Source organism: Astyanax mexicanus, chromosome 7 (assembly GCF_023375975.1).
Source record: "Astyanax mexicanus isolate ESR-SI-001 chromosome 7, AstMex3_surface, whole genome shotgun sequence".
Classification (NCBI taxonomy): Eukaryota; Metazoa; Chordata; class Actinopteri; order Characiformes; family Acestrorhamphidae; genus Astyanax; species Astyanax mexicanus.
In genome coordinates, this window is record NC_064414.1 from 15,106,779 (window position 1) to 15,123,830 (window position 17,052).

General features: G+C 39.3%; 1 protein-coding gene across 3 annotated transcripts in view; it reads right to left on the bottom strand.

Annotated features, from left to right (window-relative positions):
* Positions 1–711: 711 nt before the first annotated feature.
* arfgef3 (ARFGEF family member 3) overlaps positions 712–17,052 on the bottom strand; it is a 150,691-nt gene continuing 134,350 nt past the window's right edge. For all 3 annotated transcript variants that reach the window (XM_049481296.1, XM_049481297.1, XM_049481295.1), the window contains 14 exons: positions 13,612–13,791; positions 13,347–13,488; positions 12,969–13,091; positions 12,769–12,872; positions 12,262–12,406; positions 11,989–12,117; positions 11,722–11,898; positions 11,489–11,603; positions 11,201–11,303; positions 9,768–9,899; positions 9,118–9,248; positions 8,088–8,424; positions 2,534–3,430; positions 712–1,185 (listed from right to left, as the gene is read on the bottom strand). In XM_049481296.1, coding sequence (XP_049337253.1) covers positions 994–1,185; positions 2,534–3,430; positions 8,088–8,424; positions 9,118–9,248; positions 9,768–9,899; positions 11,201–11,303; positions 11,489–11,603; positions 11,722–11,898; positions 11,989–12,117; positions 12,262–12,406; positions 12,769–12,872; positions 12,969–13,091; positions 13,347–13,488; positions 13,612–13,791 — 2,907 coding nt within the window. In that variant the 3' untranslated portion in view covers positions 712–993. The remainder of the gene's footprint in view (positions 1,186–2,533; positions 3,431–8,087; positions 8,425–9,117; positions 9,249–9,767; positions 9,900–11,200; positions 11,304–11,488; positions 11,604–11,721; positions 11,899–11,988; positions 12,118–12,261; positions 12,407–12,768; positions 12,873–12,968; positions 13,092–13,346; positions 13,489–13,611; positions 13,792–17,052) is intronic.

Consider the following 17,052-nt stretch of genomic DNA (forward strand, 5'->3'; position numbering starts at 1 on the left):
AAAAGATCTTATCTTAAAAAATACATAATTAAATACCGAAAATACTGAAGTCTACCCTGGTAATTCACTTTCTCTTCACTGTGTGTATTTTTTTTCCCAAAGTAATTTTTTTTTATTTAAATATGAAAAAAATGTGCCCTACAATTTTAGATTCTTGCCTTCTGAAAAGATGTTTCAAATAAAACTAACACTCCTGACCAGTGAGCATAATAGTGTGTATGTCTGATTTGCATCTAAATGATTCTATTTATTCTGATCCAATGCCCCATTATCCCTCATGAGAACTCAAGTTCATTTCATTTATTTAGTTTTTTTGGGTGGGGGGTTGAGTTTTGGGTTGGGTTCATTGAGTGGTGTGCCCCCTGTGTGCTAGACATTTTTCACCACACCATTTTTTAAAAGGTTCTATAAATAGCAGTTTGGTCCTCTTAACAAGAAAACCAACTGGCAACCCATTTACTTCTAGGCACAAGAGCCTAACACACTGAAATATAATTAAAGAGCTTCCTGTGATACAATGTTCAATGTAGGAATATATGTTTTGGTAATTAGCAAGTTACTTAAATGTGATGTGTTGAATTTCTGTGCAAATGAACCAATATTAGAGCACTGGAGTAACAATGCTGTCAGACTGTAAGCTTTAGTAAGTAAATAAAGCTGTGAAGTAAAACTTGCTGTCTTCACCGATTCACTGGCATTAAATATTAAAGCTGACGGGTGTTTTTTTTTATTTAAAAGTCCATCATATGCCCTTGTAGTCAATATTACATGAGGAATATTTTATAAATAAACAAAATGCAGATTCAGATTCTGAATACAATAGCATGTTTGCAAAGCATTCACATCAATTGGTACTAAAAAGATCAGAGTATAACAATAAATAACTTCATAAATTAAACATGAGAAATCCATCACTGCAGGAAATCAATTACAATCAAATGGGTCTGTGGACGAAGTTGATGCACAGTGGTGAAAACAAATGCAGAAAGCAATTCACAGGATGATGTCATAAACCCGACCTACACGTCCCAGCCACTCACGCACCGCCTGCCGGACTCTGAGGTCAGTCACATGACAGGTCAGCTGACTGATGCATGGAAAAACAGCTGGCTGAAGGGCAATGAATGTGGGCTCCGGCAACAGCTGGATTTGGTTAAGGATAGTAAGAACCATGTTGGTCCAAGCCTGGACAAATAAGAAAGAACACAGTTTAAGTTTTGATTTAAACAAAAATCGAAGAAATTGTTGTTAACTATGCATTTGCGTACGCATGATGGCTGCACCCAGTTCCTGCATCCGATGTAGCACTAAATATTTCTAAATTGTCTTGCGAGCCTGGGCTATCAGCTTTCAACTGGAAACTGACATGGTCTTTTGATATGATACGTGCATGTGCTGTGAGTTTCTGATGCATGCATGACCATCACCCCTTTGGCACCAACAATCATGCAGTAATCCCCAAAGTTTTACTTTGTTTAAATAAGACCTATAACATCAGTTTTTCATACCAAAAGTAAATAAAGAAAAAAACAGTTAAACAACTAAGAGAGAAATATTATGCTTGATCATTTATATATTGAAGAAAATTTGCCAAAATTACATATTCGTGAGTTGCAAAATTAAAGCTTTGCTTTCAGTATCTGGTGTGATCCCTATTTGCAGCAATAACTGCAGCTAAACTGATCAGTCCTGCACACAAGCTTGGTGGAAGTTTAGCCCATTTCTCTGTACAGAACAACTTCAACTCTAGTTTTTTACCAACATTCCACACAGTTTAGCTCTTGCCAATATGATGGAGGCCTTCAGTTGCTTAGATGTTACCCTGGGGTCCTTTGTGACTCTAAATTAACCTTCAAATTAACTGAAGGTTCACATATGTTTGCCACTGACATATGTTATATAATAATTTTCCTCAATAAATAAATTACAAAGTATAATATTTTTAGGTCTTATTTATGCAGAAATATTCTAAACTTCTAAATACTTTAAGCACCACTGTAATAAAAATATCTGGAATTTACAGAGAAGTCAGAAACTAAAGGATCAATGCAAGATCACAATCTATTCAACATACTAACAATATTCAAAGTTTGGACGCACCTCTTCTTATTCAATGCATTATTTTTCTTCTCATGATTTATGAATCATGTTAAAACTAGCCAGAACGTATAATATATTAGATTCTTCTTTGTAGCCACATTTATTTTTGAGGACAGATCTGCACACTCTTGGTATCTCAGTTTCTTCATGAGGTAGAGTCACCTGGAATAGTTTTCTCAGCGTCTTAAAAGGTCCAGCTCCAGCTCATCCCAAATCACAATCACATTTGGGTTTAGGTCAGGGGATTGTGAAGGACAAACACTTTTTTTACTGTTTTTTTTTTAATGTAATTCCACATGTGTCCCTTAATTATTCTGTATTTAAAATGTATTTAATATTAATCTATTAAATTAAATAAAGAAAACTTCCAAGGTGTGTCCAAACCTTTGATTGGTACTGTACATAAACACAAATATAAATGCAACCTTCTTACTTGTATCTGCGCTTCCGAGTCTCTTAGAGAGATATTATGGGAGCTGGCTGTAGAGCCTGAGCGGGGTCTCTTGTCCTGCCTCAGAAGCTCTGGTCCTGCACTGAAAGAGTGCCGCATAGGCCCCTGCTGCTCCACTAACTGCTGGGGCCTCTGTGGCCCTGGAGAGTCTGCCCCCCGCAGCGTCATTGCCTCAGCCCTCTTTTCACCGACTTTCACCTCTTTGATTAACCCGGTGTGATTGTGCTGCTGCTTGCGCTTTTTGTACTCGATCATCAGTTTGGTAATGGTTTTGTCTGTGGCGATGGTGTAGAGCTTGTTGCCCGCACTCTCCCACCACTCCTTCTTCCGGCCGGCCTCGACACCATGCCTTTCACCCCTGAGCTGGGGAAAGCTGGTCCTGGAGAGGCCGGGGCTGCGCATCTCCTCCGTGGGTGCATCAGTTGGGTGAAGACGGAAACCCTCCTCCGACGGCGTCCCGCGACCGGAGTGACCCCCTGTGGAAGGCGAGGAGGTCTCAGAGGGGAACAGGGGCAGGAAAAAGAGGCTATCAGGAGCCCGGAGTGGAGGCTGCTCCTCAATGCTGTTCTCTAAGTCTAGATGCATCTGGATGTAGTTGTTGCAGAGATCCATACAAAGCTTGTGCAGGCGCTTGACCAACCAGGCCCAGTCCACGCCGCTGGCGGGCTGGGTGCTCAGAGAGGGGGCGCGAGTACGCCACTGGCTCTTCTCCCGCCCACGCGGTGGGCTCACCTGTGCGGTCTCTTCAAATATGTCCTCATCCTCTGACGAGCACTGCTGGGAAGAATCAGAGCTACCCTCCTCCTCCTCACTGAGGATCTTCTTCACCTGCTCCACTGAGATGTTTTCCTGGTTGGTCAGCATGGCACACAGCAGAGCCTAGACAATGGCAGCATCAGAAGAGAAAGGGTCAGCACGTAACTTATTAGGGCACTATGGCAGAAACCGAATCACAACTTCTATTGATGCATATATACACTGCTCAAAAATACTAAGGGACCCCTTCGTCATCTCCGTATACCACAAAGCCAGTTAAACGGTGCACTGGAGAGGCAACAAGAAGACTATAACCAAAAACAGATTTGGTTTAGGCCACAGACAAATATTTCCCCTTACCCTTCCTGACTGATTCTTCTTTAGATTTGCACTTGCTAGTCTCCTTGTCACCACTGGTAGCATTAGGCAAGAGTCCAATGGTTCAGCTTGTGCTGTTGCAAGAAGGTTTGCTGTGTCTCTCAGCACAATCTCAACCATGTAGGATATAACAGGAGAGCACATATGGAGAGCAGGACAAGGCCGTAGAGAGGGTATTAGCCCTATTGTCTGTTATTAGACCGTTATCTTTTGTGTGAGGAGCACTGCCAGAGCCCTACAAGTGTGACCTCATGCTGTGCATGACAGAAACAGACTCTATGAGGGCAGTTTGAAACCCTGACATGCTCTACTGGGACCTGTTCTTACAATCGAGCACTGTACAGCTCAAATGGAGTTTAGAAGATTCCCCCTTTTAGGCCATATTCTCTTTACGGATTAGATTTTAATGGTATGAATTCAGTCTTAAGACTGTTGTTGGCTGTAAGTCCATGTAAATCTCTTATAATCTCCAACTAGTTCAGAATGCAGCTGCAAGAGTGCTTACTAGAGCTGGAAAATTTTATAACATTAATATTCTTTCATCCCTACACTGGCTACCTGGTAAATTTTATATAGATTATAAAATACTTCTTCTGACATATAAATCCCTCAATGGTCTGGACCTACATTATCTGGAGGAACTTCTTACTCCTTACAATCCTCCACGTTCACTCCGCTCCCAAGACACTGGCCTGTTATTAGTCCCGCATATCATATTAGAAAAATCTATGCAGGAGGAAGAGCTTTCTTTTATAAAGACCTGCAACTTTGGAACAACCACCCCGAATAAACGGGAATCAAACACACTCTCAATCTTTAAATCTAGAATCAAAAACATTTCTATTTGAACAGGTTTTTGGAAAAATGTTCAGCCTAATGTTTCTCTGTAAATGTAGCCTGCTGCCATTTTGTTACTGTCCTGAACCTTGTCTGATTACAGGAATTTAATCATTATTGTTGTCCCTCTAACTATGTCCCTTACAGGTCACACACCAAGCATAAACCCTGTCCTAATAATTATCTCTCAGGACATTATCATGTTCTGAGCTGCTGCTTCGAGGTGTCCATATGTCCATTCCAGTCCCTAAGTTTTTCTTCCCTTTTTCTTTGTTCTCTCTCCCTACCGCTTTCACATGTTTTGAGATGCCCAGCCACCTGTCTGGAGGTGTCTATTCATAGTTTCAGCATTCAGGAATCAGCCCTGTCCTCGTACTCTTTAAAGTTTTGGCAGCTATTTTTGTTTATTGTGTTTTTCGAGGGTGTTTCCACACATACTGCAGATCCTTGTGTACAGTACAAGAGAGCTGCTCTTGATTGCAAATGACAAACACTTGACTTCAGATAACAACAAAAGTTGAGATTTCATTCCCCCGGAGATTCGGCGCTACTCAGCGAGTGGAGAACTTACCATTCCCCCACCGAGAGGGCACAGACAGCGGAGACACAGACAATGCAAGCGGGGTTAGAGAGGGGGGCTGCATGCTCTTACAAGCCGGCAATTTCGAGTCTTTTTCTCGCCAACATTTGATCTCTCAGGAATAAAATGGACGAGCTGCTAGTAAGGATTACTTTACACACGTGCAATGGTAATAACAGAGACTTGGCTTGATCAGAACACCCCGGGCGCTGCTATTGAGCTAGTGGACCGCACTGTTTTCCGGGCGGATAGGACAGTACACTCCGGTAAGAGCAAAGGAGGAGGGGTCTGCATTTACGTACACAACAGCTGGTGTGCAAATATCAGAGTTACAGATACACACGGGTCCCCGGACATTGAGTATTTGATGTTACAATGTAGACCTTACTACCTGCCCAGGAAAATGGCATCGGTCTATATCACAGCTGTATATGTGCCACCTCAAGCTAATGCTAAATTAGCCATGGAGAAGCTGCATCACTCCATCAGCCAGTATATGTCTGCACAACCTGACAGCATTATCATAGCAGCAGGAGACTTTAATCAAGCCAATTTAAAATCTGTACTGCACAGATTTCATAAGTGTGTGAACTTTCCAACAAGAGAATACTCTGGATCAAGTGTATTGCAATATTTCACATGCCTATAAAGCTAGTCCCCTGCCATATTTAGGACTCTCAGATCATCTGTTTCTATCCCTGATCCCGGCATATAAACCGTAGGCAGAAACCATCTATAAAGACAGTAAAAATATGGACTGAGGAGGCCACCTCAGCCCTTCAAAAAGGGTCTGCTTTGAAAACACAGACACAGGGATTTTTTATGCAGAGGGAACAGATCTGGATGGACACACATCAGCTGTTTTGTCATATATAAACTTCTGTGCAGAAAATGTTTCTGTAACAAGAACTGTTAAAGTGTTCCACAATCAAAAAACATGGTTTAACAACAGACTGAGAACACGAGACTCTGCATTTAAATCTGGGAACCTGCAGGTATATAAAGAGGCACAAAGATGCTAAAGAGGGGCATCAGAGAGGCCAAGTGCAGGCACAAGCAGCATATAGAAGAACACTTCACCATCAACAACTCCAGAGGTATGTGGCGGGGGATAAAGACTCTTACAGGCTATAAGGACAACTACACAGCCACAAACCCTACAGACACCAGGCTTCCAGACACTCTGAACCACTTCTTTCATCGCTTCAAACGTCAGTCCAGTATTGTCAAATTTGCAGATGATACCACCGTAGTTGGCCTGATCACAGACAACAACGAAACAGCTGACCGGGAGGAGGTCAAGCATCTGACGGAATGGTGTCAGCACAATAACCTGGACCTGAATACTTCAAAAACTAAAGAAATCATAATAGACTTCAGAAGATCAAAATGCACAGAGCATTTTCCCTCTACATTCATGGCAAAGAGGTAGAGAGGGTAGAGAGCTTTAAGTTCCTTGGGGTCCACCTCTCTGCTGACCTTACTTGGACCACACACATTTCCCACCAGGTGGGAAAGGCCCAACTGTACTTCCTGAGGAAGTTAAAGCTTGCTGACCTTCCTCAACAACTGATGATCAATTTCTATGCACTTTATATTGCACTTCTATCCCTGATACTGCTATTTATATAGATCTCTGTCTGTTTAATTGCTGCTGTCAAGCGAGAGCTTCGTTGTTAATGACAATAAATCGATTCTGATTTTGATATAGCTCTCCATTATCACTTTAACATTAACACTGAGCATGTGCCCATCATTTACTCTCACTCATAACTCATAACCTGTTTCTACATTAGCTTTAGCTCTCCATTATCTCTAACATTAACACTGAGCATGTGCTCATCACCTACTCACACTCAGCTCATAACCTGTTTCTACATTACCTATTGCTCTCCATTATCATTTTAACATTATCACTGAGAATGTGCTCATCACCTACTCACACTCATAACTCATAACTCGAGTGTGTAGGCCATTTCTGGTGATGAAGGTATTGATACCACTGACTGGCCCTCACGTTCTTCAGATCTGAATCCAACTGAAAACCTCTGGGACTCTACTCATTTTGTGTCAATGCATATGACACTGCCGAGCCACTCCACAGACCCTGAACTGGGAAGATAATCCGTAAGAACACTATACACGGACATATCAGAAATATGCCCAGACACTGCTGGGAGAGCATATAGGCATGTGGGGGCTGTACTGTACACACTATTGAGTAATACTATAGCTGCTGTGAGGTAATTGGTATAAACTGGAAACTGTGATTTTTATTGACCGCTATGAAATTTTGTTCTCAACTAATTGATATCAGCAAAAATGATTTTCAATTGAATCTTTTATTCAAGATGTGATGTGTGATTTACATGTTCCCTTCATTTTTTTAAGCAGTGTATATACACATCAATCAGCCATAACACTGCTTTCTCTTTCTCTTTCTCAGTGGTTTTAATAACTTAAGTATCTGGCTTCAATGGTGTCAAGGGGTGGATCTACATGTTGGCAGTAAGTTAATGGTCAGTTCTTGATGTTGTATTAAATAAGAAAAATGGTTGAGCAGGACAAGAACCAACATCTCCAAAACATCAGACAGGTCTTGTAGGGTGTTTCTGGTATGCAGTGGTCAGTCCCATACAGTGAACCGGCAGGTGGGTTTTGGGTAGCTATGGCTCACTGATTCTTATGGAAGCCACACCTTAACAACTTAACAGACCACAGGACTTGTGGTCTTGTTGAGTTTATGTCTTAATTGGTTTGACATGTATTGGAAGCATGATGAGGACCTAAACAATATAATGCAGGTGGTTATAAGGTTACAGCTGATCAGTATAAACAATAAACTGTCAGTCTGAGCCTAAGTTAATAATTATAACAGGCAATCTTTTCCATGGATTCAATATTCATCAAGCATTCCTGAAATCAGAAAAATAGCACATTAAAAACTATTCAAATGACCATAAACAAGAAAACCTGAAAGGGCACCTGAAAGTAAATGTTGAAGCTCATGGCGGACTGCCGGTAGAGGTTAGCAGCCCCACACACCCCTGACACTTTCATAAGGAGATACTTAAGACCAGGTCGTGTGTCAAAGTCTCGTGCTGTCCGGTAGGAGTCCAGCAGCAGGTCAAAGATGATGGCCAGATTTTGCATTGATATATAACGCAGAAAGCCAGCAGGTTTTGAGTCAGAGCTGGGTGTGACCCGATCCTGGCTCTCGGACCCAGACCCCTTCACAAACTCCTCCAGCAGGATGTCATAGAGGTTCTGCAGCAGCACTTGGTGGGACAGCAGACTTACAACAATTGTCCTAAATGGAATTCTGTGGAAAACAGAATGCATCAGAAAATTAACAGCTGTATTTGCTGTAATAAAAGCAGATGTTACAGTGTAGTTTAGACTACAGATTTAACAATGGACACAATAAACCACGCACATTCACTTTTGCAGAAGCCTTACCCAATTTTCCTACATTAGGTATAGCAAGAAGGAAAAGGGAAACAAACAGAATACAACATGAAGTTTAATCAGTTAATGCATTGATAAAACTGGTACATTTTCTTTAGATCTACAGCTGCTTAAAACAGCTTTTAGACAACAATTCATTCACTCAAAATACACTCTATGTTTACCATCCTACTTTTTTTATGTTCAACTACCTACTAGTTTTTTGTTGCCCCATCCAACGTTTCAAAGATGTGTTGCTGCACCTCACTTTCAACATCTATTATTTGTTCTACGTCCCATTGTGAATAAAGTGTGTCTATGAGATTTACAAATGTATTAACTGTTTACACAGCAACCAAACTTTTTAAATTGGGGTTGTATTTCCGTAATTTCTGATTTGTGATTTTGGTGTCTTTGAGAATAATAAAAAAGAGAATATTAATTCATTTTAATAAATCATCGAATAAAAACATCTTAATAAAAATAATTTAAAAAATTAACGTAATTTGACAAAAACAAATTAATCTCTTTTGGACCATCTGTATTTATGCAAAATTAAGGTACGCACCTTTTCTGAGTGTGGCCATTGGACTGTTGGTCTGCAGGGAGTTCAATTATTAGCACACAGGACTGAGCATGCTCAAAACCTTCTTTGCTGCTGGGAGTCTTAGGAGAACACTGAGTGTCAAGCATAAAGACCTGAAAACATAAATGGGAAACAAATAAAGGAATTAATTTAATTAATTTAAATCTAATTATAATAATGGTGTTAGAAGTAAACTGAACATACACAAAATATGTTAGTGTGAGACGAGTGATTTACTTAAATTTTATTACCTAAATTGTGCTGAATAATCAGGCTATACACAGACTTAGAACAAAAGTATTTTCATCTTTTTCTGGTGATTACACAAATTTCTTTATAATTAAACAGGCTAGTGTTAATTGTCCTGTTTCCTTCTTCCAGGACAATTAAGGTATAAAGAGATATATTATTAAGTTCTAAAAGATCCTCTTCAGCTTCTGTTCAAGGTTCTGCATACTGAACATAGTTTCCAGTTCAGAATTTTGTCATCAAAATGGCATCAAGAGGCCATCAAGAAAAACAGGAATAAATTACCGGTACTAGTTGTTACAAAATCCATCACTAGAAACTGCATTAGAAATGATGACCTCTGTTATACTGACACTGTGAACATTGTGTAAGATAAAGAGCACCTGCTGGGCCATGGCACGAATCCTCCAGTACTCTGCCTCTGCAGAAGCAGAGTGTGAGGGGGCCGCGACTTTCACCTCACACGCATCTCCTGTAAAGGTATCGGATCCACTTCGAAAACATGTCAGCAAATTCTACAATGAGAAGAGAGATATACAAATAAAATGCCAGAAACTTGTGCTTGCAGCTTATTGCCAAGTACATCAATAACATTCAAAAACATACAGTAAACAGTTTAGGCTAATCTAACAGTTCCTCAACAGTATGATCTTTGGTACACAACACACAACCTCGTATTCAACTCTGTAAAATACCCCTTGACAGACCGGTCTCAGCAGAGATATCGGAGCACCCGCTCCCAATTCAAACAGGTGCAGCTCACTTCGTTCTTTCTTACCTGCCAACCCATGCATTTTTTTCACTTTTTTCAACTCAGAAATGTATTTTCTTTTTTTCGTGACGAGCGTAGTTCTTGTGTTTGGATTTTCCATGGCTCTTTGTGAACCTGTTCACTTTTGCAGTTCTGCTTGATTGCTTGCAGCACTTTGGTACCTGCTGCAAAGGTGAAGCTATTCTTCCGCCCTGCTTTTATAGAGCGCCCAATAATTCATTACTAAATGCGTCACTACACTAGAGGAGCCAAGGGCTTAGCCATACCCCAAGAATGCCATTTGGATTTAGGTCAGGGCACTGGTTGAGCCAGTCAAGAATGGTCACAGAGTTGTTACAAGGTCACTACTTTGTTATTTCAACCGTGTGATTAGGGTCATTGTCTTTTTGGGAGGTGAACCTTTGTAACTTTGGACAGATCTATAACTGGCCACAATTCTGTCTCTAAGCTCCTGGGGCAGTTCCTTCCTTGATTCTCATTTGCTCTGAGCTGCACTGTGAGCTGTGAGCTCTTATATAGACAGGTGTGTGCCTGAACTAATCAAGTTCAATCAGTTTAATTAAACCCAGCTGGAGTGCAATAAAGGAGTATTACCATCTTAAGGAGGATCAGAAGAAATGGACAGCATGTGAGTTAAATATGAGTGTCACAGCAAAGGGTCTGAATATTTATGACCACATGTAATATTTCAGTTTTTTTTTGTTTTTTTTTTATAAATTTGCAAAAAAAAATATATACAGTTCTGTTTTTTTCTTTCAAGATGGGGTGCTGAGTGTACATTAATGAGAAATAAAATTAACTTGATTTCAGAAAAAGGCTGCAATAAGTGATTTTTTTTTCAGGGGTCTGAATACTTGCTCACTGTAAATGTTTGGTAATGTTTTTAAAGCTGTTACAACTAATAACTAATAACTAATAACTGACAAAACTAATTGGCTGACACATTTTTCCTAACGATGATTGTAAACAAACTATAACCCTAACAGGGTCATAAATGTCTGGGACCTTGGTACAAAAACTGAAAGCTCATATTGAATTTTATACCTTTACTGGTTCAAGGGTTGCTGAGAATGCGTCTTGCAGGGCACAGCAGGCTAGCCTCCACATTTCTTCAGTAAACACAGGTCCAGTGGTCACCAACACATACCTGCAAAAAAGATCATATGAATGTATAAAGAATTTGTGGTAATGTAATTTTCACTTCTAGTGTGAGACATGAAGACAGTTTCATTTTAAAATAAGTATTTTCTACTTTTAAGCACAACAACCTAAACAATGTCTAAAATTGACATTTACGATCCCTGTTGGACAGTAGGGAGCATGAATGTTCACCTGATACAGGAACATCCCACTCTGGAGATTGTCTCTGCAGGCTCAGCTACACAGGACACCAGTAACTTGAACAAGTCCTTTAGCATCAGGTTAATGAGATTTTCATAGCCCATATCTACAGGAGGACATGAACACTCAAAACATATTCTAATTGCCACACACGTAAAAAAAATAAAATAAATGAACATTGTGCAATATGGGCTTGAAACTCAAAAACTTAGACACTGGCCTACCTGAATGTATGAAACTTTGAACATGTTCCACCACTAACTCGCAGGAAAGTCCGATGGCATGCTTAAAGTTTGCAGCCGCGACATCCCAGTATGAGTAATCTCCATGGCTACGCTGTAGCCATAGTGACATAACTGGAAGGAGTAGCTGGATGACTGAGAAAATAGCAAAGCCTGGACCTTTGGAGGATAGAACAATACATATACAAATTTGTCAGCAAGAAAAGCGGTCAGCTAACACAAAATTTCTGTGGAGTTGTTGCAGATTACCTGGTGTCTTGGTGACCTCTCGGAGGAGCTCAAACAACAGTTCCAGGGTAGGTGGCTGGTGCTGACGGGGACAGTTGGATACAGCCGCAGTCAACTGCTCCAACAAGAGGATCCACACCTGGATGAGACCTGAAGAGGATTAAATGTATTAAATTGGATTCAACACACATATGATGCCAATAAACAGTCACCCTAATTCTCACACACTTATTCTGCTCTGTCTGTCCTCTTTACATGTCAGTTTAAAAAAAAAAAAAGAAGAGGAGTAGTCACCCGTGTCATCATCGAACTCCGCTAGAACACAGTCCATGCCGTCTTCGCTATTCACAGACCTCTCCTGAGCTCTCATGGGCAGACTGGCCAAACGAGCCCCCAGGAACACTGGCTTAGAAGGCATCTTGTAAATTTTGGCTAATAGCTGAAATGTATAAATGGCACTGTTATGTTCCCATATGGAAAAAGCACACAACTAATTTAAGCTTAACTTGTTTTCTTTGAGAAACACATTACCAGCTAATCAGATTTTTTCAAATGGCTAAGAGGAAAAATCAAACTACAACTTTTTTGATGTCACTTAACAGATGGCTATACTGCTCTAAGTGATGAGAGTGGGGGAGAGTCATCCTCTTATAAGCAAAAGAATGTTGATTCAGTTATGCTCTACTGAACCCTCTGCCACCAATGTTTGCAGCTTCATTAAAGATCAAAATCTTAGTTAGTTGCAATACTTGGAGGTTTCTGGGTGTTTATTGACAGCTGTTAAACCAGAGCACAGTTTACCTGTGAACACTTCCTCAGGTAATCCAAGGCAGGAAGGCACAGGTCTGTAGAGCTATAGCCATTCATATGAACACAGTCCCCAATCTCCTTATACTCCACTTCTCCTGCAAACAAGTTAGTCACAAAACTTCAGAAGTGTACAGCTACTCGTGTATAATATAAAGAAAAGCACTGTGGTCTTTAAAACAAAGGAGGCTTACCTAATCCCTTCACAAACTTCATAAGGCACATGATATAGTCAGTTGCTGCATTGGCAAACACCTGAATGTTGTCTGTGTTAATAAAGGCTTCAAATACATCAAATACAGGTGCTTGGGATTTGCCTGAAATCCAAAAATCAGTAAAGATGCAATGTCTGTGTTACAAAACGCCTATGCGGTCAAAATTAAAACACGCAAATAATACACACATCGCGCACACACTCAATCACACATCACACTACACACAATACACTAATCACTTACACAAATATAATTTCATTTTCTTACATCTCAATATTTTATTATTTATTACATGATCTTTAAAAAGTCTTAAGAACTAAACAATTTTTTTCACTGATTTACACAATAAGTACTGACCCATAGAGTATTCCCCAATTAGATAATCCTTCATGTCACTCTTGCTTCCATGCACTGTCCGAAGTGCGCTGAACAGAGGCCGCCAACCAGACTGAATTTGAGGAGAGCACAGCTCCACCAGCTCCCCAATAGATGTAATAACCTGGCACCCACAATGAAGAAAAATGTTTGGTATGGATGATGCAATAAGGATACTTTTCTATTCTAATAGATTTCTTAATAAACATATACCTAATAAACATGTACTGGCTGCAAATGATCTTACCTGATCTTGTACATCCTCATCACACAGCTCCAGTTGCATGATGTGCTCAAATGGCCTGAAAAGTGCCTCATTGAAATGGAAGTGTGGCAGCTCAGCCCAGCTGCTCAGCACCTCCATTAACACGTCGTGAATGAAGGACACAGCTTTCTGAGACACGTGCCGCTCTTTATGACAGGCAGCCTGAAGAGTCAATAAAAACCAAAACTGTTTTTTATTGCATAACCTGGTATTTTATTGTGCTTGTTTTTTAATAAAACAGCATAGCTTAACGCAATTGTAAAGTGAAAAAAATTCATCTGTTTTTCAAAAATTTCAAGAAATGAAAATATGTAAAGTGTGGCATATGTTTGTATTCTGCCCCTATGAAGCCATAATTTACAGGACCAACCTTTTTGTTGGGCATCTAGGGAGATTTTTGCCTCATTCTTTTTTACAAAATAGCTCAAGCTCAGCCAGGTTGATGGAGAGCATTTGTGAACAACAATTTCTACGTCTTGCCACTCCCAGCTGGCCACCAACATTCATTTTCAACCTGAGTTGAACATCTGTTGGTCATGATGTCAGATGACAAAACTTTTATGTCAGGATAACGTCTAATATTGTTACGTGCCTGCAGGGCTGTAGCTCTGGCTGTATGTGGGTCATTAGGGTAATTTTCCTGCTGGAAGTTGAATCTCCTCCCTAGTCTCAAGTTTTCTGCAGCCTCCAATAGGTGTTCCTCCAGGACTGTCCTGTATTTAACTCCACCCACCTTTCCATCAATTCTTACTAGATTTGTGGAGAACATGACTAATGAAACACATCAGCAACTGCCAAGCAACATCTTAGCAATCACTTCAGAAATGATAGCAACTGCATAGAAATCAATTACCTTGGAAATCCAACTGCCGAACAACACTTTATCAACCATCTGGAATACTTAGCGAATGCCTAGCAATACCTTAGCAACTACCACAGATATGATAGCAACTCCTTAACAAGACATTAGCAACCACTTTTTATAGGATGGCAACTGCCTATCAACAAAGTTTGGCTAGGTAATGAGCTGTGGCTGTTTAAATATTTTTTCAATATGCCCAAATTTTGGTAGGAACATAGATATTATGATGAAGCATGTTTTTGCTATCGGCACGTATTAGCTCCGCCCAACAGGAAGTCAGCCTTATGGGAATTTGTGAGATTTTTACACATTTTTTTACAATCTCATTTAAACGTCTCCTTGAGTGTTTGTCAGATTACCTCAAAATTGGGTGTGAATAAACTCCAGACACATTTAATGATGAATTTTTAAGGAAAAGTTGATGGCTGACACAATGCCGTAATGGCAGGCAATTGACTTACTGGACACACAACTAGCAACACAAGACCAAATATGGTCACAGGACAGCTACTCTGAATTTCATGAAAATTAGCAAAACATAAGAGACCTCATTACACACGTTCTCAGTATTGGCATAAATTATTCTGCCTAACAGGAAGTCAGCCATTTTGTATTTTTTTTTACATATATTTTTTTAACTAATTCTAGAATGTTTGTGAAATTCATTAGATTTTTAACAGGAATAAACATATGTAACGATACTTTGCATATATTACCCACTGGACTGTACTAACTCCACCTTACAGGGAGTCAGTCATGGTCGTATGTGTGCACCAATATAAAGTCTTTTTTCCTGCAAAATAAGGATGGTATTATGAATTTTTGGGTTTGTCAAAAAGATAAACGTGATTAACTAATATAAAAACATAAAAAAAATATCTCCAGTTTCTCAGTTTGGTCTGGATAGATTATGTTGTTTAATAATTGTAATCATTTAACACTTGTAATCATTTTCAATAATCAGAGCAGACCCACCAGATTATGTAATCTTAGAATCTGTCTGTGTTGTAATGATAAGATGTTTTGTGAATAGGTGAGGCTTTTTGTGTCGTTACAGGACTCGGTAAAAGCGGTAAAAGAAGGACCCAGGAGGGAACACAAAACAAACTGCACGTCTGTTCTGTCTGCAGCAATGTTGCAGACAGGCCACAAGACAGGACTAGTTCCTGCAGCCGTGGATATTAATTTACTTTTGACCATTAACAATTTTTTTGCTGTAATGTTATTTTAATTTAACCACTGGCATTTTTGTCATTCTAAAATGATTTTCTTCAGTAAGTTTTGCTTGTAAATTAGAGACAATTTACAAGTTTGGCACAAGTACATTCATGCTGTGGTAAATTACCCAACATTACTTATTAAGTAACTTCTGAAAGTAATTGGTCACACTGAGAGTACAGCTCAATCATAGCACATGGGGAAGAATACACACTGCATGCCAAACTTCAGAATTTTAATTATGAAAGATTTTTAAAACTATTTAATTTTCAATTCAATTCACAATTACTTACTACTTTATGTTGGTTTATCACTTAAAATCATAAAATACATTTATGTTTTTGGGTGTAGCATGAAAAAATGTGAAAAAGATCATGGGGTATGAATATTTTTCCTGGGCACTATATATGACCTTTAGAATTGTTATACAGCGTTATACTAAGTGCCAGATTTGGAAACAAGTCACTAAGCTGCAAGTAATAATTAAGTCCCAAGTCTTGACAGTCAAGTCAATAAGGGCAGGTCTTAAACGTGAGTCTTAGTCAAGTTGCCAAGGTAATATCATTACAATATTTTTACAAAAATATAATAACCTTGGAATTTTACAAAATAGAAAATATAGTGTTTGCAGTTCAGGGGTACTGTAAAAGTCAAAAACTCTGAAATGAAGCAGTTAATAAAATCTGCATTAACAGAGTGTGTGAAAATACAGTATACAGATGGCATCAGAAATGTTTGGTTTGAAAACACATTGATCTCGGGATGTGTTTTTTGGTAAAAACATGTCACCTGTTTATTGGATCAGGGATCAAGGAGAAATCTGACTAAACATTGATTTACTGTATTATTTGGACCAAATATACAAACATTAAACATTCTCTTTTAGAATGTTAATTCCAGATGAGCTGAGTAAATACTGTAATTTTCTGCGAACAGTGCTGTGACATGACGGGTCTAAAAAAAATACAGAAGCCTACCAGGTTAAGTCACGAGAACAAAGTTGTAATAAAAGGGAAAAGGAGATTAATTACTTGGGCTGCCAGTTTAAGGATCTCGGAGGGAAAGGAGCATTTTCTGCTCCACAATCTGTTACAGGGCTGCTGTGATTATCATCAGAAAGTTACATTTATTAACCAGCTGCTTATTAATGCTCTAGGGTTACAGTTAGATAATACACTGCACAGATTTTCTTGCCGTTTCTTCCGCTAGCCTAGCCTGTAGCCTAGCCTACAAATGTCTCATAAGAGACCTGCTTTAAATCTGGAACACTATATTAAATTAAAATCATTTAAGATGTATCATGATATTACACAAAAAAAATATCATTTTTATAGAATTAATTT